Source organism: Anolis sagrei, chromosome 5, assembly GCF_037176765.1.
Source record: "Anolis sagrei isolate rAnoSag1 chromosome 5, rAnoSag1.mat, whole genome shotgun sequence".
In the NCBI taxonomy this organism is placed as follows: Eukaryota; Metazoa; Chordata; class Lepidosauria; order Squamata; family Dactyloidae; genus Anolis; species Anolis sagrei.
In genome coordinates, this window is record NC_090025.1 from 23,951,399 (window position 1) to 23,978,607 (window position 27,209).

General features: G+C 39.0%; 1 protein-coding gene across 3 annotated transcripts in view; it reads left to right on the forward strand.

Annotated features, from left to right (window-relative positions):
• BMPR1B (bone morphogenetic protein receptor type 1B) overlaps positions 1–27,209 on the forward strand; it is a 236,160-nt gene that overhangs the window by 150,792 nt on the left and 58,159 nt on the right. For 2 of the 3 annotated variants that reach the window (XM_060779213.2, XM_060779214.2), the window contains exon 3: positions 6,165–6,384. The exons of the other annotated variant lie outside the window; for it this stretch is intronic. In XM_060779213.2, the coding sequence (XP_060635196.2) occupies positions 6,312–6,384 (73 nt within the window). In that variant the 5' untranslated portion in view covers positions 6,165–6,311. The remainder of the gene's footprint in view (positions 1–6,164; positions 6,385–27,209) is intronic. 3 annotated transcript variants of the gene reach the window in all.

Here is a 27,209-nt window from a genome sequence, read left to right on the forward strand (position 1 = left end):
TTCCAGAGCCATGTCTTTTCTTTTTTTCTGAAGGCCAAGAGGGAGGGTGCTGATCTAATTTTGTTGGGGAAGGAGGTCCCTAGACAAGGGGCCACCACTGAGAAGGCCCTATCTCTTGTCCCCATTAGTCGCACCTGCGAAGGAGGCAGGATGAAGAGCAGGGCCTCCCCGGACAATCTTAGCCTCCGAGATAATATGGATAAGTTTTCACCATGTGGTTTCCATGGTTGTATCTCCCACTAGGGACATATTCTGATGTGTGGGAAGGTTCTGGATTGAATCTGGGGCCCTCTGCATGCAAAGCATATACTCTCCATCTTACATCAAAGTAATCTCTCTTTTTGGGGGGTTTGGATTCAGTGTCCTTTTTATGACTAAAAGGTGATGTTGGGATTGGCAGAATGGTGTAGTAGTGGTTTGATTGTTAGACCAGAAATTTCTGCTTGCCTGTGCTGTGGAAAACCACTAGGTGGCCTTGTGCACACTTTCTCAGCCTTAGAAAAAGGCAAAGGCAACCCCCCTCTGAACAAATTCTGCCAGGAAAAGCACCATGATAAGTTCACCTTAGGGCTGTCTTTACTTAGAAATGTCTTGAAGCCAGAGAAAGCGAGGTACAAAGCTTCAAATGGAGATTAAATCACCACTGAACGTAATGGAACGTACCTTGTAATGAAAGTTCATAGGTTCTTCTTGTGTGGCTTCAAGTCATTTTGATTGATGGCAATCCTAAGCCAGGCCTATCACTAGTTTTTTTAGGAAGATTTTTGTCAGGGTGAAATTGTCATTGCCTTCTTCTGAAGCTGAGAGTATGACTTGCCTAGGGCACCCAGTTGTTTCTATGGCCAAGTGGGGATATGAACTCTGGTCTCCAGACCCGTAGTCCACTGCTCAAATCACTGCCTTTCAGTGTTCATAAAACTGCATAGGAGAGAGTTAATGTAGGCATGGGCAAACCAAGGCCTGGAGGCCAGATGTGACCCCCTGGGCTCTTACCTCCTCATTTCCCCTGTCCTCTCAGCATGAGGACATGGTGGCCCACCACATCATTATGCAGAAAGGATGAGGGAGGAAGGCATGCAGCAACTGAGAAGCCTCAGGAGTGCTCTCAGCCATGGCATGTCTCACCCTCCTTCTAGCATAAGTATGGTGTGAACAGCCCCGTCCTTATGCCAAGGGGATGGCCCAATGAAGGTACAGAGCAGCTGAGAACCCTCTGGAGTGCTCTTGGCTGTCACCTGTCTCAACCTTCTCCCAGCATAATGCAGAAAAGACCGCCAGAAGATCCGGTGAGGAGGATTGGGGAGGAGTATAACAGTAGTCACCACATCTCTCGTTTTCCTCCTGGAATAAGGATGGGGTGAGAAGATCCATCCTTATGCCAGGAGGACAACCTGATGATGACCCAGGCCCTGCCTCGCCCCCTCCTGACTCCACCCTCTCACAGGCCCTCTCCCTCCCAGGCCTGTCCCACCCAGTGTGTGCCTAGCCACCCTTCCTCCCGGCCTGGCCTTCTCTGTCAGGCCACAATGAGGCCCTAAGGCAAAAAAGTTTGCCCATGCCTGGGCTAACTTGTTCAGCAGACACAAGTTCTGTTGAACACAGGAGGAGTTCTCTATGTTGAATGAATGTTCAGTATATCTGAAACAGATTTATTAAAACCAACGTCCAAACTGCTGTTCATGTCCATTGTAGATATTAATGAAGTAATTTAGATATTAAAGGTGTTTGAAATGTTATAGAGACAATGTAATGCATTTTCCTCATCTATTTAGCCAATTAAGAATGTTTTTATTTCTTGGTGATCTGACTATAAGAAGATGGCTGCTGAATCCGAAGCCCCTTCTACTCACATGTCTTTTTTCGCAATTAAGAGTTACCTCATTACTTTACAATCACTTACTATTGTTCCCCAGCAAGCAATGTCCACAGATATGCTGGCTTTGATAGAGGAGATAAGATAAAATTATCATGACTAGTCACTGATAAACTTGGTCTGTCTGAATTGTTGTAATCACTCTGTTAAGACTATTTAAATAAGTGACATCACATTTTGTGGCAGTAAATTCTGTCATTTACCTATGTTTTATAGAAGGAAGAATGCTCTTTGGTCCTTTTCTGTTCTGTATTATCTGAGAGACAAGAAAAGTTTAGGTTTTTTTCAGTCCCAGGAATGTTTAACGCATTGTAACTCCCATCATCTCTTCCTGTTGACTGAGCTGGCTTATGTTGTTGTTGCAGTTTGACGTCATCCCTAGTTCTGTTCTATATTATGTGTAATGCTATCAGATATCTGCACATAACTCATTGTATACATTGAAGAGTTCTTTCATTTGCTACTTTTCCTCATATGGGAGTTTCCCAGCTGCTTGACAATTGTATGTCCCCACTTGGTTCTTTTCCAAGTTCTATAGTATTCCTTTTCAGTACCATGTCCAGGGCCCATTTATGCTATACAGGAGTTTTTCCACTTTCATTGGCGTTAGAGACACGGGAGTCATATTGGAGGACCTTCTAATGCCTGGTGAAGTGTTGTCTGAGATTTTAAAAATTAGGTTTTATTTACTATTTTTACTTTTTTGTGGAGATCCTGTGCCCCTAATTCCCGTGAAAGCCCTCCAACACCACTCTACAGCCAACTTATGGTGGAAGTTGGCCATAGAGTCATGCTGGAGGATTTAGAGAAAACATTTTACTCAAACACAGAAATAATCAAATCTGTAAAAGTTAAGCCTACAAATGTATAACTATAATGCTGTGATTCTCCTTTAACTTCCTTGGAAACATCCTATGAAATCTTATGGTTTGATGAGGCACTAGAACTCTCTGGCTGAGAATTCTAAGCACTTCTCCCTAAAATTTGGCTTATTGGATTCCCTCAGATGGAGCCATGACAGTTAAAGAAGAATTATAGTGCTGTAATTATGTAATATATAATGCTTCACATTATTCGAAATACATTTGTATCACGGATTTCTATAAAGACAATACAATATTAACAATAAGAACCTTGCAGTATTTCAGTCCACCTTCCAATGATTCCTTGCATTCATTTTATTTTTTCTACATTTGCTTAAGGACACTTGTCACACACCACAGAATTTTATGGCAGCTTAGTCTGCCAGGATTCCATAAATGTTTGGACTGAACAGATAGGTTTATGACAACAAAATGGCAAAATTATAGTAGCAGAGGGATTATACCAGAGGACAACAATTTTGGCACTTCATGGTGTCGCAAATTCATTCTTTTCTTGAAACTAACTATTGTGTTTTGCTGTAGAATTTTAAACGAGTTTTGATTACTTTGGCCAAAATCCAAGGATAGTTCCACTAGATTGCCATTTTCTACTGTACTTTGTGCAAGAAGAGTACTCTATAGCAAAGACACAACATCAACTCATCCAACAAACAGAGCACTGTGCATGCTGTGATCTCTTGGCTTTCCCTAGTAGGACACTATCCTCTCTAAGTGACCCAATGAAGGTAATATTTGGAAAGGGTAACATGGGGGGGGGGGCATTGTTTTATTTTAACATGTTTACATTTCCACACACACACACACACACACTGTTCCTCAGTAGTTAAAACTATAATTTTTTTCTAGAATTTGGTGGTTTTGAGGATTTTTTCATAAATACAAATTTCTTTTGCAGCAACCACAGCAAATTGAGGAGAAAAGGGAAAGTGGGAGAGAGAAACTGAGACACTTTAAAAACAGCTGAAAATGAGATTACAAAGGATTAATGAGGACTGTCACTGCGAAATCTGGGACAGGTGGAGAGTATGCAACAGTATACATTTATTAAAGTTTAAGAAATCTTAATACAGAGCAAGATTCACTAGAAAATACAATAAAGGCAAAGTCATCAGAATCCCAGAGAAGTATAGAAATCGTGGACAACAAGTTAAACATGAGCCAACAATGTGATGTGGCGGCAAAAAAAGCCAATGGGATTTTGGCCTGCATCAATAGGAGCATAGTGTCTAGATCTAAGGAAGTAATGCTACCCCTCTATTCTGCTTTGGTTAGACCACACCTGGAATATTGCGTCCAATTCTGGGCACCACAATTCAAGAGAGATATTGACAAGCTGAAATGTGTCCAGAGGAGGGCGACTAAAATGATCAAGGGTCTGGAGAACAAGCCCTATGAGGAGCGGCTTAGGGAACTGTGCATGTTTAGCCTGAAGAAGAGAAGGCTGAGAGGAGATATGATAGCCATGTATAAATATGTGAGAGGAAGCCACAGGGAGGAGGGAGCAAGCTTGTTTTCTGCTTCCTTGGAGACTAGGACGCGGAACAATGGCTTCAAACTACAAGAGAGGAGATTCCATCTGAACATTAGGAAGAACTTCCTGACTGTGAGAGCCGTTCAGCAGTGGAACTCTCTGCCCCGGAGTGTGGTGGAGGCTCCTTCTTTGGAAGCTTTTAAGCAGAGGCTGGATGGCCATTTGTCAGGGGTGATTTAAATGCAATATTCCTGCTTCTTGGCAGGGGGTTGGACTGGATGGCCCATGAGGTCTCTTCCAACTCTTTGATTCTATGATTCTATGAAAAAAGCAAGATGGTTTGCAGAGGAGAAGGCTAGACTTTCAGGTCTTGTCCTATTCCCAAGGACAGATAGAGAGTCATTCAGGTCCAGTTTTGTCCCATGACACCACCTTATGAACCCCCCAATATCAGACTGAGCAAGTTGAAGATTGACTACAATGGATAAACGTATGTTTAGGCAAGAACAATTTGAATTGAATTTGAGGAAATTCACTCATATCTATGTTAAATGAAATGAAACATGATTTATCACTTGTTAATGTATTTGAAAGACCACATGTTGATGTAGCCAATTAATTATGAAGAAAAATGCTATTCAGAGTACACAAGTGAACAAAGATTTGCAATCAGCCATATTCACAGATTCTACAATCACAAATTCCACCATCCATGGCTTGAATTTTTTAAAGAAATCCCCCAAGCAAGTCCCCATGTAAGGGACAGTGTTTTACTACACAATTACAGGCAGTCCTCGAGTTACAAACATCTGACTTACAAGCAACTTACAGTTAAGAACAGGGGTGAGACAACCAGAAGTGAGAGAAATCCCAGGAAGGGAAATTCACTACTGGAAGAGTTATTATCATGGGAAAAAAGTTTCTCCACTGAAGTTTTGTCATCAATCCTTGTTTCCACAACATGCCAAATTTTGCAAACGCCAATTATTACAGGGAGAAAAAGTGAGTTGAAATCTTCTGAACAGGGCCACAGACAGTAAAGCAAACAACATGGGATGCTAACCCTTCCAAAGGGTGTGTATGTGTGTGTGCATGTGTGACTGGAATTACACCTTAAAATGTACCTCTTCCGATTTACATACACATTCAACTTAAGAACAAACCTACAGAATCTATCTTGCTTGAAACTTCGGGAGTAATTGTATATACTGTATAATGAGACTTGAGCATCCTTGGATTTTGGTATCTATTGTGAAGTTCTGGAACTAATTCCCAGCAGATACCAAGGACCCAATATATAGTTATGAGTGCCTATTCCCTGACCTGCATCATTGGAATAGGCTAAAATGGAAAACAAAATAAACTTTTTAAAGAAACAAACAGTGCCATAATATAATTTTATAATCTTGAAGCTGAACGACATTCTTTTCATCTGTAAGCTGAAAATTTATTCAAATTTAAGAAATTGCACTTATGGAGGCAGAGGCACATTTGTGTTCATGATAATACTTGTCAGATTTTAAAAAATGTGTATCCAGTTAAATCCATCAGAGTCTCATGGCATTGTTTTCTGCTCGTGTGTGAAAGAGAAGAGGAAAACCGGAATATTTTACTCTCAGTCTTTCTCTCCCTGGCTGTGTGTGTGTTTTCAAATTGTCTGTTGACTTCTAGCAACCCCATGATTTTTATAGGGTTTTCTAAGGCAGGGAGTAATCAGAGTGGGCTTACCAGTTTCTTTTCTAGCTGTAACTTCTAAGTTTACACAAATCCCCTATGTGAGCAGCAATCGCTCCATGTTCCTGTCTCGGGAATCCAGTCCAGCTTGGGAATCTCTCACTGCCCTTTTGTTGTCCTCCCCACGAGGGTGAGCAGTTGAAGACTCTGTGGTGACAGAACCAGTTTGTAACCGGCTTGTCTTTCACCTTCTCTTCTCCAGGCTTTCCAGGCAAGACGCATCCAGGGACCTGAGAGGCGGGAACAAATAAGCTCCAAGTGAAATAAGGAAGGGGAACGAAACAGGAGATTTTAAAGCCACAAGCAAATCAGGGAGGCAGCTGCTTGCTGCTTGCTGCTTGCTGCTGCAATGAACTGGCTAGAGGAACCAAACTGGCAGCTTCAGATTTCCTTGCTCATGCTGCTTTCTGTGCACACCAAGGGTAAGAACAGAAAAAATGCTATACATTGTATGCTTGACAGGGTGCTGAGCTGAATGATTTAATCTAACATTCTATTGTTGTCATTATAAAATGTAGGGCAGAATATCAGGAGTTTGGAGTTTGCAGCCCCCCTGCTTGGGCTTTCTGTGAAAAGTTCAGCAAGTTTCAGCTTACGCGTAGTGCTGTTGGGGCTTATGCCTGGGAATTGAAAGCTTAATTTGGAAACAGATGTGTGTAACATTTGGAAAACTCTACTTGTTTAATTTTCCCCACATTTTTTCTATTGAATCTGCAGTTCTTTCAACCACAGAACAATTGTGGCTTGAGTTGTGGTGATAATGTTCATGGAAGTCAAAAATTGTGTGGAGGTGCATTTACATTGTCAGTGGCAAGTGATTTGAACTGTTACAGGGTTCACTTATTAGTAATTTGGAAATTCTTTTGTACTATGTTGCAATAAAGTTGTAGAAAAAAAGAAAAATATTATAGAAGATATTTTTTGAATATTTTCTTGTTTATATCTTTTCAAAAACTAAAATGCAAATGATTTCTTGAAAAACATGAGTCAGCATACTTTGATTTGCTTAGAGCCTAATTTTAAAAGGGGGAAATGAATGAGAAAATTAATGAAATACTCAGGATACAAACATGTAGAAAGTTTAGTATGCAGAAACTTATAATTGATGCGGTGGGGGTGGGGAGGATTACCAGGAAAAAACTAATTTCCATAAATGTGAATCTATATGAGGATAGTGTGCTTCTATATAACTATGCAAATATTCTAATAGAAGCTGATAATCTTTATAGAAACCTGAACAATGTAGTTTAGATATGATAATCCAACAATAGCCATGGTTTCAGGAACCTAGGGCCAGGATCTACCAAGAGCAAAAAGGGTGGTCTCCTTAAAGGAGTGGAAAAGGAACATTGCACATTTATTATCATGTATGTAATATAGGGGAAGGTAGCGTTAGGGGTAGGTTCTGATCTACCTTGAGAAATAAAATGTGTTGTGGCAACCTTGGATCGAATCTGACATTTATTATTGTTGCAAACAATTATTTTACCAGTTTTCCTCACAGTCCAATATGTGGCTTGTTTCTTGCTATCATCATACAAGATAATAAACCTTTACCTGGATTCTGCCATTTCGCTTTGCAACTGAAATCATTCAGACATGACAGTTAACCAGAACTGGGAAGCCTTTTCTCCTAAAGATATTTTTAAACTGCAGTTGTCATCTGCTCCAGCCAGCATGGCCAGTGGTCAGGGATGATGCCAATAATATCTGAATGACCTGTGGCTTCCCACCTTGCGAATGGCTTAAGTATTACAAGAAGTAGCCTAGGGATCATATTCACCTTTCCCCTTCTGTCTGGTGTTAAAACAGAGATTCACACCATTCAGTACATGGTTCAATGTATTCTCCGCTCTTACTAACCCTAACCTAATCCTTAACACTAGGTCATAGATGCTAGGAGTATAGAGGCTGCTGTTGGGTGGAAGAATTAATATTGAAGGCAAACACAAGAAGCACTGTATAGACCTATAGCCCAGCATTGCATAGGACTACCAAGGGTTTTGATCTGCCTCCATTCTCTGACAACCCATATTGACATTTCCAACTCCATGTTGCTTGGTAGGCTGATCTTAATAAGTAACAAACTAAAAACCTCATTGTCCCTTCCTGTTCTCCTTCCTTTCCCTAATGCACACTGACAGCAGCAGCCCTGCTGTAGATCTTTCTTTCTAGTAAACATGGTATAGAGCACATGCTGTGTAAAAATTGGAGGCAGAAGTGCAGGTGCTTTTTTGTCTCTGAGGACCTATTTGGAAGAAAATGTTCCTATGCTGTGGAGGAAGTTGAGGAGTGGCTTTGGAAAAAATGAAAGAAGCTTGAAACAGATTTTGAAGATATAGATTGCATTCTACTACCAGATGCTAGGCAGCAGTTCCCACCTTAAAATGTAGATTCTTAATGGTTTGGCTGACCCTCAAGGGAAACAGATCTGTTCAAAGATATGAACATCTGTAAGGGTGTGGAGAGATTTATGCAGGAAACCTGCAGTGGACAAACACTGTTACTTTTTCTACCCAAAGGAATGGAATTTTGTTGTCTTATTAGGATATTCAAAATGGGAAATATGAATAAAAATTATGGCAATATGAAATACAGAAGAGAATACGTTTTAATGCATCGAGGTTTAACACAGAAACAACCCAGTTATTTTCTCAATCTCTTTTTTTCTACACTGTTGGGATATCAAACTTAGTAAAGTATTTCCTGGTTATGTATAATCTTGAAATTGTGTGGCATCTAAACCAGGCATGGGCAAATTGTTTTGCCTAGGGGCAGCATTGTGAGCTCTGCTGGGAGGGCCAAACCAAGGGGGTGGGCACACACTAAGTGGGGATGACCCAGACCTGGGAGAGGGTAGGGCCAGGAGGGGGCAGGGCAGGGCCCAGGTCATCCTCAGGTTGTCCTCTCAGCATAAAGACAGGGCTGCTCCTTATGCCAGGAGAAAGGTAGGACACCAAGCAATTGCCCCTCATCTGCTGATCCTTGGGCTATCCTCTTGGCAGTATGCTAGGAGGAGGGTGAGGCAGGTGGTGGCTGAGTGCTCTAGAGGGCTTTCAGCTGCCATATGCCTTCCTTGAGCCATCCTCCTGGCATAAGGATGGGACTGCTTCTACCATCCTTATGGTGGGAGGAGGGTGAGACACACAGTGGCTGAGAGCACTCCAGAGGGCTCTCAGCTTCTATGTGCCTTCATACCCCATCTGTTTGGCATAAGGACATGGCAGGCCGCTGTCCTTTGCAAGAGAATAGGGAAAATGAGGAGGGAGTGAGGTAAGTACTCAGGGGGCAACATCCGGCCCACGGGCCTTAGTTTGCCTATACCTGATCTAAACTCGGCTGAGTACTCACAAAGCATTTTATCTTACTCCACTGAAAAAAGGGAAGGGTAGACTCGTGCAGGCCATATTTTAAAGTATTTCGAGGTCAACATCTAAGGTAGCATCACAAAAAAGTGAGGAGGAGGGATGCCCTAACTTTTCCTGTTTTATTTGGGGAATATCTAGGGAGCTAAAATGTGGAACAGATATAATTAAAGCCATTCTGATGTTAAGATATCTGCTTTCAAATCATTATTGGCATATCTCTGCCTAAAACTGAAGATTCATTTTGTGTTGTTTAGGTAACTTCAGTCAATTAAGCTGCAGAAGATATAAAGTTCCATTTGGTGTTTCCCTAGTCAAATTAGTTGAAGAGTTGGAAGTCTATAAGTAGTTTCTCTCTAGTTTCTCTTATTATCAGTTGAAACTATGAGATGTAATCAGTAGCACTATATATGGCCAATGTTGCTGGAGTACAGAAGGTTAAACGTTTCCCATATAACAGTAGTCCTATTCAGCTGTTTCCACAGAATCTTTAGGGTGAGGGGTAAATGGGTGTTGCAGATTTGGTGTGCATGTAAGCACTGCCTATAAATGGCTTCGAACAACTGATGTACATTCAGTTATTGTGTGCTGAATGTATAAACCATGCCCTGATCTATATCACTGAACAACAGGACGTGGAACAATGGCTTCAAACTACAAGAGAGGAGATTCCATCTGAACATTAGGAAGAACTTCCTGACTGAGAGCTGTTCAGCAGTGGAACTCTCTGCCCCGGAGTGTGGTGGAGGCTCCTTCTTTGGAAGCTTTTAAGCAGAGGCTGGATGGCCATTTGTCAGGGGTGATTTGAATGCAATATTCCTGCTTCTTGGCAGTGGGTTGGACTGGATGGCCCATGAGGTCTCTTCCAACTCTTTGATTCTATGATTCTATGATTCTAACATTGAATTATTCCTGAAACAGACTGAAAGCTAGTCAAGCTGTTGCAACAAGAGAGTTGCCATCACCATAGTCATGATGCAATTTGTGTCACACCCACACTGATTTGAAAAGAAATTAAACAGTAATGGAAGACCTTGCCATGGTATACCCCAATGACACAGAGTAATGACTGTACATACAACATGGGTTCTCTCCTGTTAGTGGCCTATTTGTTTAGTACCTTGTTTGTGTACACTCTTCCACTTTCTACAACAATCAAAGCAATCACTGTTCAGTATTTGAATCCCCACCCATTCTGTGACTTATGGAGAATGATGGGAATTGTAGAAGCATCTGTATGTGTCCCTATAGCTATACACAGAATGATTGCATCATCTGCTGAGACCTCCACAGGACTTTGTTGGATCTTAATGTATTATGCAGTCATTCTGTATTTGGTTATGGAGACACTTTTCTAATCCCCAGTGCTCTTCACAAACCTGGCTGTGAGAGTTGTATCAGCTAAACCCGGCATGGGCAAACATCAGCCCTCCAAGTGTTTTGGACCAACTCTCAGAAATCCCAGCCTAACAGCTTACCGGCTGTTAAGAATTGTGGGAGTTGAAGTCCAAAACACCCAGGGCGCTGAAGTTTGCCAATGCCTGAGCTAAACAGTGAGTCTATGGGGTGTGGACAGGACAATGCAGCGTAGTTCTGTATATGAAATTGTTAAGTTACACTGCATCATAGGATAACAGCCACTTTATATCACATGTCTCTCTATACCAGTGAGAAGTGGGGAGGGTGACATTTGGTTCTAAATTTTTGTTAGGCAAACTGAGATTTCCTGCAAATAGAGGAGGAAATATCTCATAATGTTCACTTCATAGCAGAGATGAACATTCTGGGACTGAGCAGATCAAACTACACATGAGACGGAATATTGGAGCGTGAAAAATTAGATTGGGATCTGTGGGGTGTGTGGGAGCAATGTTTCCAGTAGCAGCTATGCTGGTGGGATAGAAACTCCATTGGCTAAACTTCCTTTTTCTTTGCATCAGCAAGAAGTTTGAAACATCAACATACATGTTGTAATATGGGTTTGATCTGAAAATTGTTTTAACAAAAATTGTCTTCAAGGAAGGACCAAACTTTCTGAGTTTGCTGGTGGTACTAAATGAGAAATATTACAAATATAGAAGGAGTAGGATTCACATCCAAGATCATATACTGCTCTTTTGAAGTGTAAAGTATAAGGAAGAAAATTCTATTTGGAGAGTTATAGATTGGTTTATGAATTGTGGTTCTTTGTAGTTTCTCTATTTTTTGCAATGATTAACTAACTAGTAGCATTGTAAATTGCAGTGGGATGTAGTAGCTATATAAAATACAAATGTGATCGTGTTATTGAGTAATATCATTTGGGTTTAATAGATAAATGAAATAATAGGTACACTTTAAAAACTATTGTTCTTGTAATCTGCATATGTCTACATATAGGTGGGTAAAGATTATACAAATATGATCTGTATTTGGATCAGTGATATAATCCGTTGTTGTTGCAAGTCGTACTTGTTTAGCTCATTTATAAGAGACCTGAGAGTGGCAACCCCCTCCCCCCACCAAAAAACCAAAAAAAAAAAAAAAGGAGCTTAATTGTATAATTAAATTTGTGGCTAAAATACCAGATACACTAACTATGCAACCCATTTTCATACATATAGCTGTACATTAAGTCATATCTCTCCTCCCAATGTCCTCCTGTTTGGCATAATAACAGGAATCCTCTGAGCTTGTGGAGTCTCATGAAATTTAAAGCCCTAATTTTGAGAACTCAAAGCCACAGAGGAAATGCTATTTAGGGCCCTTCTACCCAGCCATATAACCCAGAATATCAAGGCAGAAAATCCCACAATATCTGCTTTGAACTGGGTTATCTGAGTCCACACTGAAATATATTCCAGTGCAAAGCAGAAAATGTGGGATTTTATACAGCTGTGTGGAAGGGGCCTAAGATAGAAGATTCCTTGCTCCAAACCAACAACTGCAAGGATGATAGCACAGGTACAATTTTGGAAAAAAGGGCTAAATACATATCTTCACTTTTTTCATATATGTATCATGCTTATATAAGTAACATATGAATAAACCATTTACACAAATGTGATGTCCAGTAAGATGAAAATCCCTCACTTCAGATGCAAACTGGTGAGAGCAGAAGTGATTGTAAATGGGCAAGAAAACGTGTCTGAGGAGAACATTTCTTTTTGGGTTGGGGGATAAATTGTGTTTTTTGGGTGGCTGCAAAGGGAACTTTATAAAAATACTTCCAACTGTTGTTATTCCTTTGCTCATCCCCCCACCCCCACCCCCCATTATTGTATGAAAATCTGATTTTCTAATGCTGTGACTTGAAGTCCTTTTTGACGCATGGAGACCCTCAGATGACCCTATCATGGGGTTTTCTTGGCAAGATTTATTCAGAGTGGGTTGCCTTTGTTTTCCTTTGAGGCTGAGAGAGTATGACTTGCCCAAGCTTATCCAAGTGGTATGCCAAATGGCCAAGATATTGCATGGTGTATTGTTAAATACACTTTTCATTGTAAAGTGATCTTGGGTTCTATAGGGCCAAATGTAGTGAATGTTTTGTCTGAATTCAGATAGGCTTATCTGTTGATACGTAACTAGATCTAAAAGAGTTTCAGGCTGTAAGAATCAAATAGGTAGATCTGTGGAAAGACAATGGACTTGGATTTATTGACAAGTGGAATAAAGCACCAAGGTTTTATGTGACACATAATGCATGGTATTCTTGGCTATTTTTTCTCAAACTATTAATTTTGTAAACAGAACTTGGGTTGCACATTATTGATTGAGATTTTATCTCTTTTGTGGTTTGTCTTCAGGGAGGTGTAACAAAAACTTGGCATCAATTTTCATCTTTCCCTTCTTTTAGGGGGTGGGTGAATGCATTGTGAAACAGATAAAGTATTCCATTGCATCTTCCAAATGTGTAATACGTTTGTGTTCATGTCCATATTTAATTATAATTGCACTTATTATTTACAAAATGCGTAATGTAACTTGGCACTGTTCAGAAATTCAGGCAACAAGTCTCTAGTTGCAGATTTACAATCTAATAATGGCCGCCTGCTTCATTATAACTGACCAGAAACATTTGACAAGTTTATTACTTCTAGAGATTTCCATAGTAATTTAACGTGAAATCTATTATGTGACTACTTTAAACTGTTGTATTTTAAAATTCATCGGAAGCTTGTCTCTATATTTTTCTTCATAGAGATTTGGAAAAGTCAAATAAATATATTCATTTATGTAATGCTGATTAGATGTTGGCATGTTACTTGAAAAGAATATAAATTAAACTAAAATCCAGGCACTTTATCCTATTTGCTGGTGATCCCTTCTTCCAGTATTTGGGATTTATTGTATGTTTTGTGGGGGAGATGTTTAAAAGGCTAAAGCTGTAATACAGTTTGCATATCTTACTTAGCTTGTGCAGACAATTCTTAGAAGCGTTTTTGTGACTATAAAACTCAATCAAAAGCATACAAAAGACTTGTTCCAGCAGTCTGCTGCTACTGTAAGATCTCTATCAACTCATTGTCCTTCTCTGAATTTACTTCCTTTTCATACAGTTCTTATAGGTTTCTTTGAAGACACAAAGCAAAACACAACAAGGAGCTTATTTCTTATGCATGATCTGTTTTGCTTACCTATGTATGACAACATATGGCCAGCCATATTCTACTCTTCTGTTAGTTTTTTTAAAACCATCAAAATAATCTATCTGATTTATTTTTCCTGGCCAATGCTTTTTTGGCCAGTGAAATATAGTTCAGTTCCAAAATATGAGATAATACCACTTATTTAAAAATGTGCATCACTTCTAAAAGCAACATCACAGCAAGAGTATAAAGTAACAACAGCTAAAGGATTTTGAAGGCTTGGTCAAATAATAAAAAAGGCCTTCACCTGACATCAACAATTCTTGCACTCAATGGGAAATAGACATCTTAGGGGGGAAAAATGAAGGCCCAGACCAGATTGTCACTGTTGAAAAGACCCAGAAAAATCACAACCCAATCCAATTCTGAAAGGTGGGAAATCCAGAAGAAGATTCTTTGTGGCAGATTTGACTTCCCAGGCAAAAAGTACTCATAGTTTTAGCCAGTGGTTCTCAACCTGTGGGTCCCCAGATGTTTTGACCTTCAACTCCCAGAAATCCTAAGAGCTGGTAAACTGGCTTGGATTTCTGGAAGTTGTAAGCCAAAACACTTGGGGATCCACAGATTGAGAACCACTGATCTAAGCCCTTTTGGATTTTGAAACTGCTAAATTGCTTTCTAGGAGGAAATTATATTACAATCAGCTTTCTACATCTACTGGGATCAGGGATATAGGGCTCTCCTGAAACTGGAAAAAATATTAATGTTAATCCCCACTTTTTTTGCCCCTTTCTGTGAATCTTTAGTATATCTCTATATGAATCTTTAGGTCCTCCAGTATGACTCTGATCCTGCAATATGATACGAAGTCACATTATAGGACCTGGAAAGATTTTGGAATTCTTCCATTCATTCATTCACTCGCTCACTCACTCACTCGCTCATTCATTTCAGTGTGCTGTTTGTATACTGTCCCTCATCACAATCACTCGTTTGAAATTGTTTTTTAGATTCCCAATAGATCAGGTCAACTCCAAATTACTACTGTCTTCGTTTTAATGAGAATACTGGACAAACTGCTTTAACAAGTTGATTACTGCAGTAGAACTTGTAATAACACTGTCTTATCTATGCTTCTAGTGGAAGTGTGTATCTTAGCTGTTGGTCTGGAGAAACATATGCTTTTATTCTGTGGTTGAGCTTTTAAGCCGTGTGTTCGATATTTAAAGGGTTTTAAAGGGCTAATTAAAGCTGTGGTACAATTGCTATAGCAGATTGCCTTTACAAGGCTGTTAGTGAAAATGACTAGATTTGTCTTTCACTCCTGACATGTCAACCTTCAAAGAGAGAGTGTGTGTGTTTAGAAAAGCATGTCTCTGTGGTTTCAAATATATTGACATTGCAACACAAGACGTGAAAGGTGAAAATACCCTCATTTCCATTTTCTAAATGAATATATCAAATGTCTTCAGGTCCTACAGGTACTATTATTTCTCTCAGTTGAATCCTGATTTTGAATACTCATATTTTGTATGACTGAAATTGCTATAAATGTGGAAAATTGTTGTTTGTAACTCACAATATTTTATCTGAGAAATTTGGGTGTCTTTTATTTAATGGTCCTTATGACCTAATTTTGGAGAAAAAGCTTGGAAATCACACAAGTGTTTCATGGCTAAAAACACAAATGATGAAGCAGTTTCAGTAGTGTTGTGCCATAGCTTGGAAAAGTTACTTCTTTGGACTACAGTTTTCTTCAACCAGCATGGTCATTGTACATGCTGATTTGTGGATTTCTGAGATATGTGGTTCAAAAAGTAATCTTTCCATGCTCTGTATTATGCTTTGATGCCATTCCAAAAAATACTTCACTCAAGACATTTTGCCCAGATTAAAATGAGAGCCGGGCCCAGGAACCTGTGCAGTGAAATGTGTATAAACAAAGCAAGAAGATACACCATGTGAGCCAAATCCCCAGTGCTGTGTTTGAAATATGACCTGATGACTTCTCTTTATTTAGCTATTATTTTTCAATTTTGGCTAAGTCTAGCTTCTCATACTCCTTGGCTGAAAATACACCCCATCCCCCTGCAAAAAGAAAAGGAATAGGTGGAAAAACATTATTTTTTAAACCTAGAGCATGCACATGGAATAATAACGTGATATCACTTTAGTTGCCATGGGTTCATCTTTAATATTTTCAGTTTGGTGAAAATTCCCAGCTAAAGAGCTATAGTGTTTGTAGTTCAAGAGAGAAGACTTCTTCTCTCTAGCAGAAAATTCAGAGATCTAAATTACAAACCCCTATATTCCAAAGAAAGGAACTTTGGGAGGCAAATGGGTATCATGTTGCTCTAATTATATATTCTGGATTCACCACAAAACTGTAAGAAACTTGTAAATCACTTGATCATTGTGGCTGACCATCTATGAACCATCTCCCTCTATGAACCATTGCAGAGATTAAGATCCTCTGGAGAGGCCCTACTCTCTGTCCCACCACTGTCACCAGCATGATTGGCAGGGATGAGAGAGAGGGTGATTGCCCCTTGGCTATGGAACTCCCTTCCTGGTGAGTTTATATTAGATCAGCCCCCTCCTTCCTGTCCTTCAGAAGGATGGTAAAAACCTGACTGTGGAACCAAGCCTTTGGGACAGTGCAATAAGGCAGCAACAGAAAACATTACCATGCTAACTGGATTCGATGGAGATGATTGATATGGTTTTAAACAATGGATTTTAATGTTGAGATAAATAATTTTAATGTTTGCCGTGTATATGTCGTGTTCCTTCCTAAGTCCCCTTTGGGGTGAGAAGGATGGAATATAAATATTTTAAGTAAATAAATAATAAATTATGTTTCTGTACAAAAATTGAAAAAGAAAGAAAAGAAATATATTCTCATTTCAGAAACTATAGGAATAATGTCAAACTATATAGTAAGATTCTAAGATGCTTTGTTAATTTCAGAGTCATCTCTTGTGAAGTTCGTTGTAGAGTTGTGCCTATGGAACAGTGATTCCAGTTGCTGTGGTTTTATTTCTGAAGTTTTAAGCAGATATGCAGAGCCTCTGTAGAGGAGCAGACAGTTAGCTGGATGCATTTCCCATAAAAGCTCAGTGTTTACTTTCATTATATATGAGAGATTCTGACTTTGATGTATGTTGCAGCAGTGAATATTTTTGTTTTGTTTGACTCTATAGAGGAGATTGAGTTGTGAGAAGATAGGGATTAAGCTGTGTTACTTATCTCCACTGCCCTGTTAATCTCTTAAAGTAAGGAAAGACCCCATCCGTCACCTCCTCTTTTGTATTTTTTTCATCGCTTTTAACAGTTTCTCTGGGAGTGATTTGAAGTTAAGCAAAACATGGACTCTTCCTGTCAGCAGTTTAGGATGGCATGGAGAATGTGGATCAACATTTATAAACAAACCTGAAAACCTTTTCCAGAACAATGTCATGGGAATATTTCCAAAACCAGCCATGAAACAACAACATCACAATGTTGAGTTCAGATGAGTTGTTTGTTTCAGATACGGAGATATCCCTTCCAAAGAGTACTGTTGAATCAGAATAGTCTTTGAAGAATACCTCTGAAAAATTACTGGAGGCTTGTTCTTTGGGATTGATGTCATTGAAACCTTTTAGACATATACCATGATGAAATTTGAAGCATTTCAGCAATGCTCAAAGTGCACAGAGTTGGTTTCTGTTCAGTCTTCCTAACCCAGAAATTGGGTGGGAGGAAATATTTTTAATTTATCAAAATGGTAAACCTGTCTTGGAAGAAGAGAGATTGAAAATTGAAGTAACACTCCTTGAGCATGTACAATTTGGTTGCAAAGAAGCTCTTCGCCTTCTTTTCCACTTTCTCAGCTCATCAACAGTGATGTGTTCTGAAATATGGGCTTGGTCTTCACATTATTCACTATGTCAGAGGGCTTTCTTCCTTTTCTCATTAGAAAACTAGTTGTCCTTGGTTATTTTTAAATTCCTTCCCTAGGTATATGACAGGATTCAGATCATTTGCTGTAGCATGGTGTTTCTTTCCATTGACCTTTCCTACTTGTTGAAGATGAAATAATATGGTATTCTGCTGAGTTACTCTTTCGTGAATGATTCAGATTGGGACAACCATGTGATGATTACAGTTTTAATCAGTCTTGATTGTCACCTTTGTCAGTTTCAGATTAGCATGTTGGTAGACACGACTGGATGTAACAGTGATTTCTTTTTAATCTTACTCCTACTCTATAGGGAGCTGAGCAAATTTTGATATGTAGTCAAGGGCAGATTGACATCAGTTGGTGTGGGCAGAGGCACTGGTGAATGGAATTGCAAATTTCCTTTTCTTTCTCTCTCCTCACACAAACAGGCTCTGCCTCCCAAAGACCACTCTCCCAAACCTCCCCACATGGCTCCTTGGTATCTGCTGGGGTTTGGTTCCAGAACCCCCTGTATATATCAAAATCCATAGATGCTGAAGTCCCATTATATAGAGTGGTGGTGTAAAGTGGTGTCGCTTACCTAAAATGGCAAAATCAAGGTTTGCTTTTTGGATTTGTCTGTTTGAGAGAAGAGATTTTTTTAAGGTGTTGAGGGTTGAATCTGTAGATATGGGGGCCAACTGTATGAATACCTATCTCTTTTTCATGGGTGAGTGGGGGGATTTCCCTTTACCTCCCTTCTATTGGGAGAAATACTCATAGGTATTTCAACCTTTTCTTCTCTCTGGTGAAGGAGACCTTCACTAGCACTGTGATTTTACATTTTTGTTTGTTAAAAAGAGGGTGAGTCTGGATGATCCAAGAGGTTCCCATTCGCAAAAGAAAGCACGTAAAAGAAAGTGGTTTTCTCTATCTGTCAAGGCAGTTAGGAAAGCACAGAGATTTATGGGGACAGAAAAGCTTAGAAGGACTCCTACAGGACGTTCCTTTCACATTGCCTAATACAAACCAAATAGAAAAAGATTTATGCCTGGTATGAACCAGCTAAAGGTAAAAATGGGTTTTCATGACATATACATATTGACACCTTCTTTTATGTTAATTTCTTGATGAATATGCATATTTATTTATTTATTTATTTATCATATCAGTAGCAAACCAAACAGTTGTATTGTATTAAAAAACCACAAAGTTTGCAAAGTTGGCATTCTATTAAATGTCCTTTGACCAGTAACTGGCCACTTGGAGTGCCTCTGGTGTTACTATAAGAAGGTCCTCCATTGTGCATGTAGCAGAGCTCAGGCTGCATTGTAATAGGTGGTCTGTGGTTTGCTCTTCTCCACACTCACATGTTGTGGACTCCACTTTGTAGCCCATTTCTTGAGGTTGGCTCTGCATCTCGTGGTGCCAGAGCGCAGTCTGTTCAGCGCCTTCCAAGTTGCCCAGCTTTCTGTGTGCCCAAGAGGGAGTCTCTCATTTGGTATCAGCCATGGATTGAGGTTCTGGGTTTTACCCTGCCACTTTTGGACTCTCACTTGCTGAGGTGTTCCAGTGAGTGTCTCTGTAGATCTTAGAAAATTATTTCTTGATTTAAGTTGGTGGCGTGCTGGCTGATATTCAAACAGGGGATCGGCTTGAGATGTCACTGCCTTAGTCCTTTCACTAATGTTTGTTACTTCCCAGCAGATGTCAGGTGGTGTAATACTGGCTAAACAGTGTAATTTCTCCAGTGGTGTAGGGCACAAACACCCTGTGATAATCAGCATGTCTCAATAAGAGCCACATCCACTGTTTTAGCGTGGTGAGATGTATTCCACACTGGGCATGCATACTCAGCAGCAGAGTAGTGAAGCGCAAGGGCAAATATCTTCAATGTATCTGGTTGTGATCCCCAGGTTCTGTCAGAAGCGACCAGAAATGAATATACATCATAAGGTTGTATTCAGTGATGTAATGCTGTTTCTCATAGCCAATCATCAGAGCTTTTATGTAAATACACACAGTTATAAATTTTTGTTCACATTGCTGCACTTTAGAAACAGTAGATACCCCCCCCCCCCATGTCTTATTTTATTCATTCTGCACAATACTAAAAATTAAGGTCTGATTGATTTCACATTCTTGGAAGTGGCTTTTTATTTTATTTTTTAATTTTTTAAAAAGAAACTTGACTCAACATGTTTTTTTAGGAACGAGGAAATGGTTGCTTTCCACCTTCATAATTTTGCTTTGTGAATTTCTATCTTACTTATTTCTTGAGGAGAAAGCTCCAAAAATCATTGTTTTCCCTAACTCACTGTATTTCATGATTGCTACCTTAAGACTTCAAAACATATCATCATCTATGTACAGGGTTTTTTCCCTCAGTAATTTCCAAAAGAGTAGCCATGTTAAATTGCTCTGACTCAAAGAAAAACAAAAGAAATCCAGAAACTCTTCTGACACCTGAAAGACTAACAAATCTGTGATGATATAAGCTTTGTGGATTTGAGTAATAAAAGTTTTTGTGGAGTAAGGGACAATTCCCCAAACCCAACTTCACTCATGGTGTGATGTGCTGTGTAAAAGCATTCCTTTGGAGCCGTGTTTTCTCATTACACAAACAGCCTGCAATAAAAGAAAGTAAATCAAGTGAATGCCAAGCTTATTAGTACCAAACTGGCAGAAATTTTCATATACATAACAGCATTTCTTCAGCCTCAACATTTTTCAGGTGGCTCCAGCATTGTCATTCAGTGGAGCCCCTCGTGGTGCAATGGGTTAAACCCTTGTGCCAGCAGGATTGCTGACGGACAGGCCACAGGTTCGAATTCTGGGAGAGCAGTTTGAGCTCCCTCTGTCAGCTCCAGGTCCCCATGTGTGGACATGAGAGAAGCCTCCCATATGGATGGTAAAAAACATCAAACATCCAGGCGTTCCCTGGGCAACGTCCTTGCAGATGGTCAATTCTTTCACACCAGAGGTGACTTGCGATTTCTCAATTCACTCCTGACACAAAAAAATCCAATCCCTTTCATTCTTCCTTTACCTGCCATGTGGAATGCAGTGTTTCCCTCCTTTTCATATATTTGAAGCTCCTCCAGAAAGCATCAACAATGGCTGTCTTGAGATTTAAAAAAGAAAAAAAATTCCGGTCTACACCAACATGTTTCTACCTCCTCCTGGTTAAAGCAAGAACAATAAACTCAGTATATTGGCCTTAAAGTAAAAAAAAATCTGATTTTTTGCAAGAAAACTGATTTAAGTCAAGAATCAACACAAAAACAGAAAGTTTTCTTAGTTGCTTTGCTCGTTGCCTCTTGTTCAGCCCCGCCATGGAGACTGATGTACTGAGGACAGAAACTCACAGTGTGCAAGCTCACTATTAGTCTCGAAATCACTGCATCTCCAGGAATTGCATACAGTCTAACTGCCCTAAGTTTGGGGGGACAGTTCAAATTAATCATCTTCTGTTCTACATTTTCAGCTGTTTTTCAGATGCTCAAGTTTCTCTCTCCCTAACATTTTCCCTCATTGACCTCAGCCTGCTTTAGTTCTTGCAAACTGAGGTCAAAGTATTGTCGAAGGCTTTCATGGCTGGAATCACTGGGTTGTTGTAGGTTTTTTCGGGCTATATGGCCATGTTCTAGAGGCATTTTCTCCTGACATTTCAAGGAAATGGCAAAGTCTTCTCTTTCCCTGTAGGGTGAGACAAAAACAAACTGCTTCAGCCTCTCCTGGCATGTGATTCTTCATTATTTATAACCATTGCTATCTTGAATGCATTCTGATATTGGGTTGTTGTGGATTTTTCAGGCTGTATGGCCATGTTCCAGAAGCATTCTCTCCTGACATTTTGCTGTCTCTATGGCAGGCATCCTCAGAGGTTGTGAGATCTGATATTGCTTATCCAAGGTGTGTTATTGTCAGCTTGTGTGTTTATCACACACAAGTTGTGTTTTTAAAATTTTCATAGTTGTACTATTTGCAGAGTGGCAAGGCGCCAGCAAAGTACTGAATAGATATTTCTGTCCATCTCCCTGTCTGTCTAGCTAACAGTGTGTGCTGTTTTTTGTCTTGGAGACATTACACAGCACTCTGTCAAGGGAACCTACTTTATATTTAGACATGCAATAAATTAGCTTTGGAGAAGACCCAAACCATTCAGCTATGTTTCTTTGCAGTGCAAGCTGCTTATTTATTGCACATGGTTTTAAACACAATGTTTTCTCTCTAACTTCACCTGCTTGGCACTGTTTTGTTTTTTGTTTTTGTTGTTGTTGAAAAAAAGTATTGAGGAGTATTGGCTGGTCAGGCTTCAATTTAACATAGATCTTTCCCCCTTTATGTTTGCTATATTTGATTATGATATAATATACATCTCCTGGTTTTCATAACAATGGAGGTTATCTTTGGTTACCTAGGTAAATAATATTTTTGTGATTTGGTAACAGATTTTAGGGAGTCATTTGAGGTTGCAGTGTTGTGGTGAATCCAGTGGAAACAATTGCTTGCTTATTTATTGGAAGGATTTTTTAAATCACCAATCAGGCCTTTTTCAGAGTCTCAAGGCATACAGAGTTTTACAATTCATTTTAAAAATAATTGTGATTGTCTTACATGAAATTTTAAACTTAAAATGGATAGAAGATTAAGAAAATTCACTGAACTAGTATAATAATTTTAATTGATGTTAAAGAAAAAAACATTAAACTGGCATTATGTAAATGTGAAATAGAACAATTGGATCAGATAAGCTTTGCATAAGAAACAAAACATTCCAAATATTTTGTTACTTATGCATGTATCCTGGGATGCTTCTTTATCCCCTTCAAGAGCTTTCCCTTTTCTTCTGATTTCTATTTTGGTGGTGAAATTTATAGATCATAGCTACACCTCTTTTTTTCTCCTTTCCTGCTCCTATCATGCTCAGTAAGTGATTCTGGAGGTTGCAGTTTACCTTGCCTGTTATACCTAAGCATACACAGCTACAGTAGGATAAGGTGGAATAGAATCCCATTCTTTTCCCAGTCAGGTTTTCTTGCATTGTTTATTACAGACATGCTGCTGCAACACAATGCTGAAAGTCTGTCGTTCTCCGGCGCTCATTCATCATCATCCCAAAGCCAATGTTGAGGGGAGGGCTTTTGCAACTAGATTTAAGACAAGAGGGTAAGAGAAGAAGAGTTAGATCTAATAAAGTGTCTGCATCTTGTGTGTGTGTGTGTGGGGGGGTGCTTTTTGGTCTATAGAGTTAGCCATGCATCGAACTGTGGACTGAAAAAGTATATTTTTGAGTTAAGGTCTTGCTTAATTAGGTCCTTATGTAAGAACTGCTTTGAATAGAAGAAATGTTTAAACAGACTGACTACTTTGGTGGTAGAGGGGCACCAGTTTTACCAGCTCACAAGGAGCTATTCTTGGTAGTCCTATATACTTTTAAGTGGCACAGTGTAACATTGAACTTCCTCTCCTTGAAATGTATACAATATGTTTCTCAAGAGGGGAAAATACACACATCAGCCAAGCACCAAGAACTAACTGTGCTCGCTGTGTTGCTACTTTCCAGTGGCAGTCATTTAACAAGACCTTTTTCTCCTCCCTGAGAATATAAATCACCTAGATATTTTTCCTCAAATAGAAACAGCTCAATTGTTTTTCTGTGATTTCTCCTGTAGGAACACTCGAATATTTGAGTTATAAACAAAACAAATAAGAAAAGGGAGAAAGGGGAATTCTGGAAGGCAGTGTAAGGAAGAAATTTACAACAACAGTGTAGATAGTTTACTTCTCCTTAGGACTCTGGATTGCATCATGGCACCAGAAGCTGAAGCAAATGAACCGTGCTACTCATTTTGAAAAAAACAAAACAAAACAAAAGCCACTGACTTCTCTGAACCCCAGTAGTGTTGTTTCTGGGACAGCCCTATTTTCGTTCCATAAAAGTTCCTTTTGGTCTGAAAGCAGACACATCTGCAAATGTCATGCTGAGTGGGCTCAGAGGCTGACCAAATGTCATTCATTTCTTCCACTTGAAAGTATCAAAGGCAGTGTCTGAACAGAGTCCTGTTGAAGGTACTATGGCCCACATGCTTTATTTTGGAAAGCAAATGTTGGCCTTTCAGACAGTAGAGTATTTATTTGCGTTATTTGTATGCAACCCTTCTCAATCCCGAAGGGGACTCAGGGCAGTTTACAGTGTTGGCAACAATTCAGTGCCATTGAGAGTACTCAGCCTTTTTCCATATACATGTGGAAATCTTAGAAATAATGTTTTACGGGTAATAATCTTAGCAACGCTGACTTTTTGTGCTTGTAAGGCCATAACTTCAGTCTTTAATACTGTTGAAGTTTTTCGGAAAGGTGGGAAGAATGACACCAGACTTTTGTTGCTATTTATGAGTGGGGGAGTCTGTTGTCTAAGAGTACATAATAGTCTCTTAATGTCGTCATGCACATTCTTACATTGGGTAATTAAATCAAGGGATGCACATTTCTTTGATCAGTGCAGAACCATATTTGTTGTTCTCCTTTTATTTTGTATGATTCACAATAATCCTGGAGGGAATAACAAATGCAATTGGTTACTTTTCTTTTTCTTAGAATGGGGAACATAGCGCAACAAATTGACTCCTAAGCAGATCTAAGACACAACAAAATGAATTACTTTGAAACAGTAACAGTCTACATTTTGTACAAGCAGATTTTTCTACTAGTCTTATTTTTTTTCTTTAACCATGCAGGAAATTGCAGTGTTCTTCTTGCACTTAACCAAAATGGAGAAGAATTGCTAGCAATTCAGAGGAAGAGTTGGGTATGATCAGGATTGGCAATGTTTTGCATTTACTTGTATTGTTTCTAGGCTGTACCTAAACCTAAGCATCTTAACTTATTAAAATATAACATGTATTCCTGTGGAAGTTTTGGTCTTGACCTCCAGAAAATGAATCCTTAAAATTATATTGTACAGGTTGTTCAAACGATAATCGATAGTATGAAAAGGGGACCACAAACTCAAGAGGGTTGTCATTTCTTTATCTCTTTCCTAATAAATGCCATCTCATTTGATCATGAAGGAAGAAGAACTAGACTTGAAAACTATGGACATAGACCTAGAAAATAAGTTTTATCCAAGAGTGCTTAGAATCTAGCATCTACTGTTTGGGCATCTTACCATGGAAGGAAATTTCAGGCACTGCATGAAAGCAATTCATATCTGAGTTCAGGGACTTTGAAGCAGAGACATTGGATTCCTTGAAATTACTCTGGCAAGAATATTTTGTGGTGTCAATGTGATCAAATCCTGTCAATTTTGAATTCATAAGGCTTTCTGCTTTGGTTTATATAGTGAAAGGAGTGAACAAATAACAGACATTTATTGGGTCCTATTGCATAAGCTGATAAGATATATTAAGGATTGACAGCCTTCTACTGCACCGCTATATTATGAAGGTTGTCCCTACCCTCTTGAAAGCTTGTATGAGGTATGTTAGAGAGATGATTTTGTTAGGGTTCTCACTCAACTTGAGAACTTTCAAATTGGTGATCTCTCACTTGCATTAGTAGATGTTCTCTATCAGCTCAAATTCTTGATGTGCTCTTCATCAGTTATTACAGATTTTTCAAAGATTTGATGGTGTTTTAACTTAATAATGTGTTCTCATTCTCTTTCCCTCTCTCTGCGTGTATTACTTGGATATGGATAGTTGTGGCACACAATTAAGTCTGTTATATATGTTCTTATTGTTATTTAGAAATAGTGCCCATCATATTGATAAACCTTTGGCTTTTTAATATACAGTCATTGAATTGAGTTGGCTTAGAGCTAGCTAGCAATACGATTCCTCACATCTGCTCTTCAGAAAGTTTTTGCACTTCAGAAAGTGTAGCATCCCTTTGATGTGCTTCACAGTTCTGCTCTTAAAATGTTCCAGAATTGCAAAACTCCATAAATTTTAGTGAGGGTTAGTCACACTTGCCACAGGTTTTTGAATTGTCATGCTTGTTACACAGCCATCTGTTTTTTGTATAATACTTGGGGATGAAACAGACTCTATAATTCTAGTTCTATATCTTGTGTTGAACAATATTGAGAGGAAAATATCAGACACCAAATACAAGTAACTTTAAAAGCACCTTGCAAAAGAAATGCTTTGGCTATGTTGGCTTTATCCAAGAAATTAATAATCAGGTTTTCTCAAACTATGACAGAATAAGTCTTAGTAAGTTGAGAAGAATGCTTTGCACACAGCCAGGAGAGAACTTAAACAAATAACTTGGTATCATTCATTCCTCCTCTTAGAGAAAGGGAAAATCTCTCTAGAGAACTAGGCAAAGTTTAATACCCCAGAGGGCATGACTTTCATGAAGGCAAAGCAACACAAAAGAAATATAAACTATTAATACTGTCATTGACCTTTAGTATAGTTGCTCAATTAATTGGACAAATCACATTCTCACTACTATAAAACAGATTTCTTTGTTTTCTTCTGGATCAGTTGGGAGATAGGCAGCCACATTGGGATAGATGTACACTGAAAGGATGTGGTAGAACTATTTAAAATAATTGGCTCCTCCAATTCACATTTTCTGTTTGTGTGGCCTGGTCAAAGAGTCAGTCTTTAGCCTCTAACTCCATGAAACTATATTTCTGTGATCATTTATTTGTACAATATTCATTGACTATAAACCGATTATTTGAGCATAATCAGTAATCAGTAACAGGTGCATTTATTTGTCCATAAGAGTTTGTGCTTATGTCCCTGTATATCACTTCCATTTGCATGTTGTTCTAATTTTAACAGATTTACCTACCAATGGCATAAAGCTATTTTATAAGTTAGAACCCTGAAAAAATATTATTTTTTCTCTCTCTGAAATTATACAACCTGCCACCATGGAGTGCATTTGCTTTAGTCACCTAGTTCTCATTATTCAGTATTTGTTTTAGGGTCTGGCCAGCTTCTTTTAAAGGAAACCACTGTCACGGTACAATATCTTTCTTTGGAGAATGAGAGAAAATCTAAAAACCAGAGACTGGAAAGAAAATAAAGCATTAGAAGTGCACCATTAGAAATAACAATTGCATCATAAATTCCACTCAGAATCTCCAGATAATGTTTCATTTAATTTTGACCAAGTATTTGCTTTTAGTGAAAGATAAATGCATATAGTATTTCAGTACCATATCATGTTTCATATTCAATATGATCCCATAGCATCTAATAAAAACTGAAGCATCACATTGTTTTTGTCTGATTTAAAAGACAAATGCAGAGAGAACCGCATACACAGTGAGAGCATTGGTCCATCTAGCCAAATATTGTCAAATCTGGTTGGTAGTGGCTCTCCCAAGGTTTCAATCAAGATTATCTCTAGTTTATGTGACA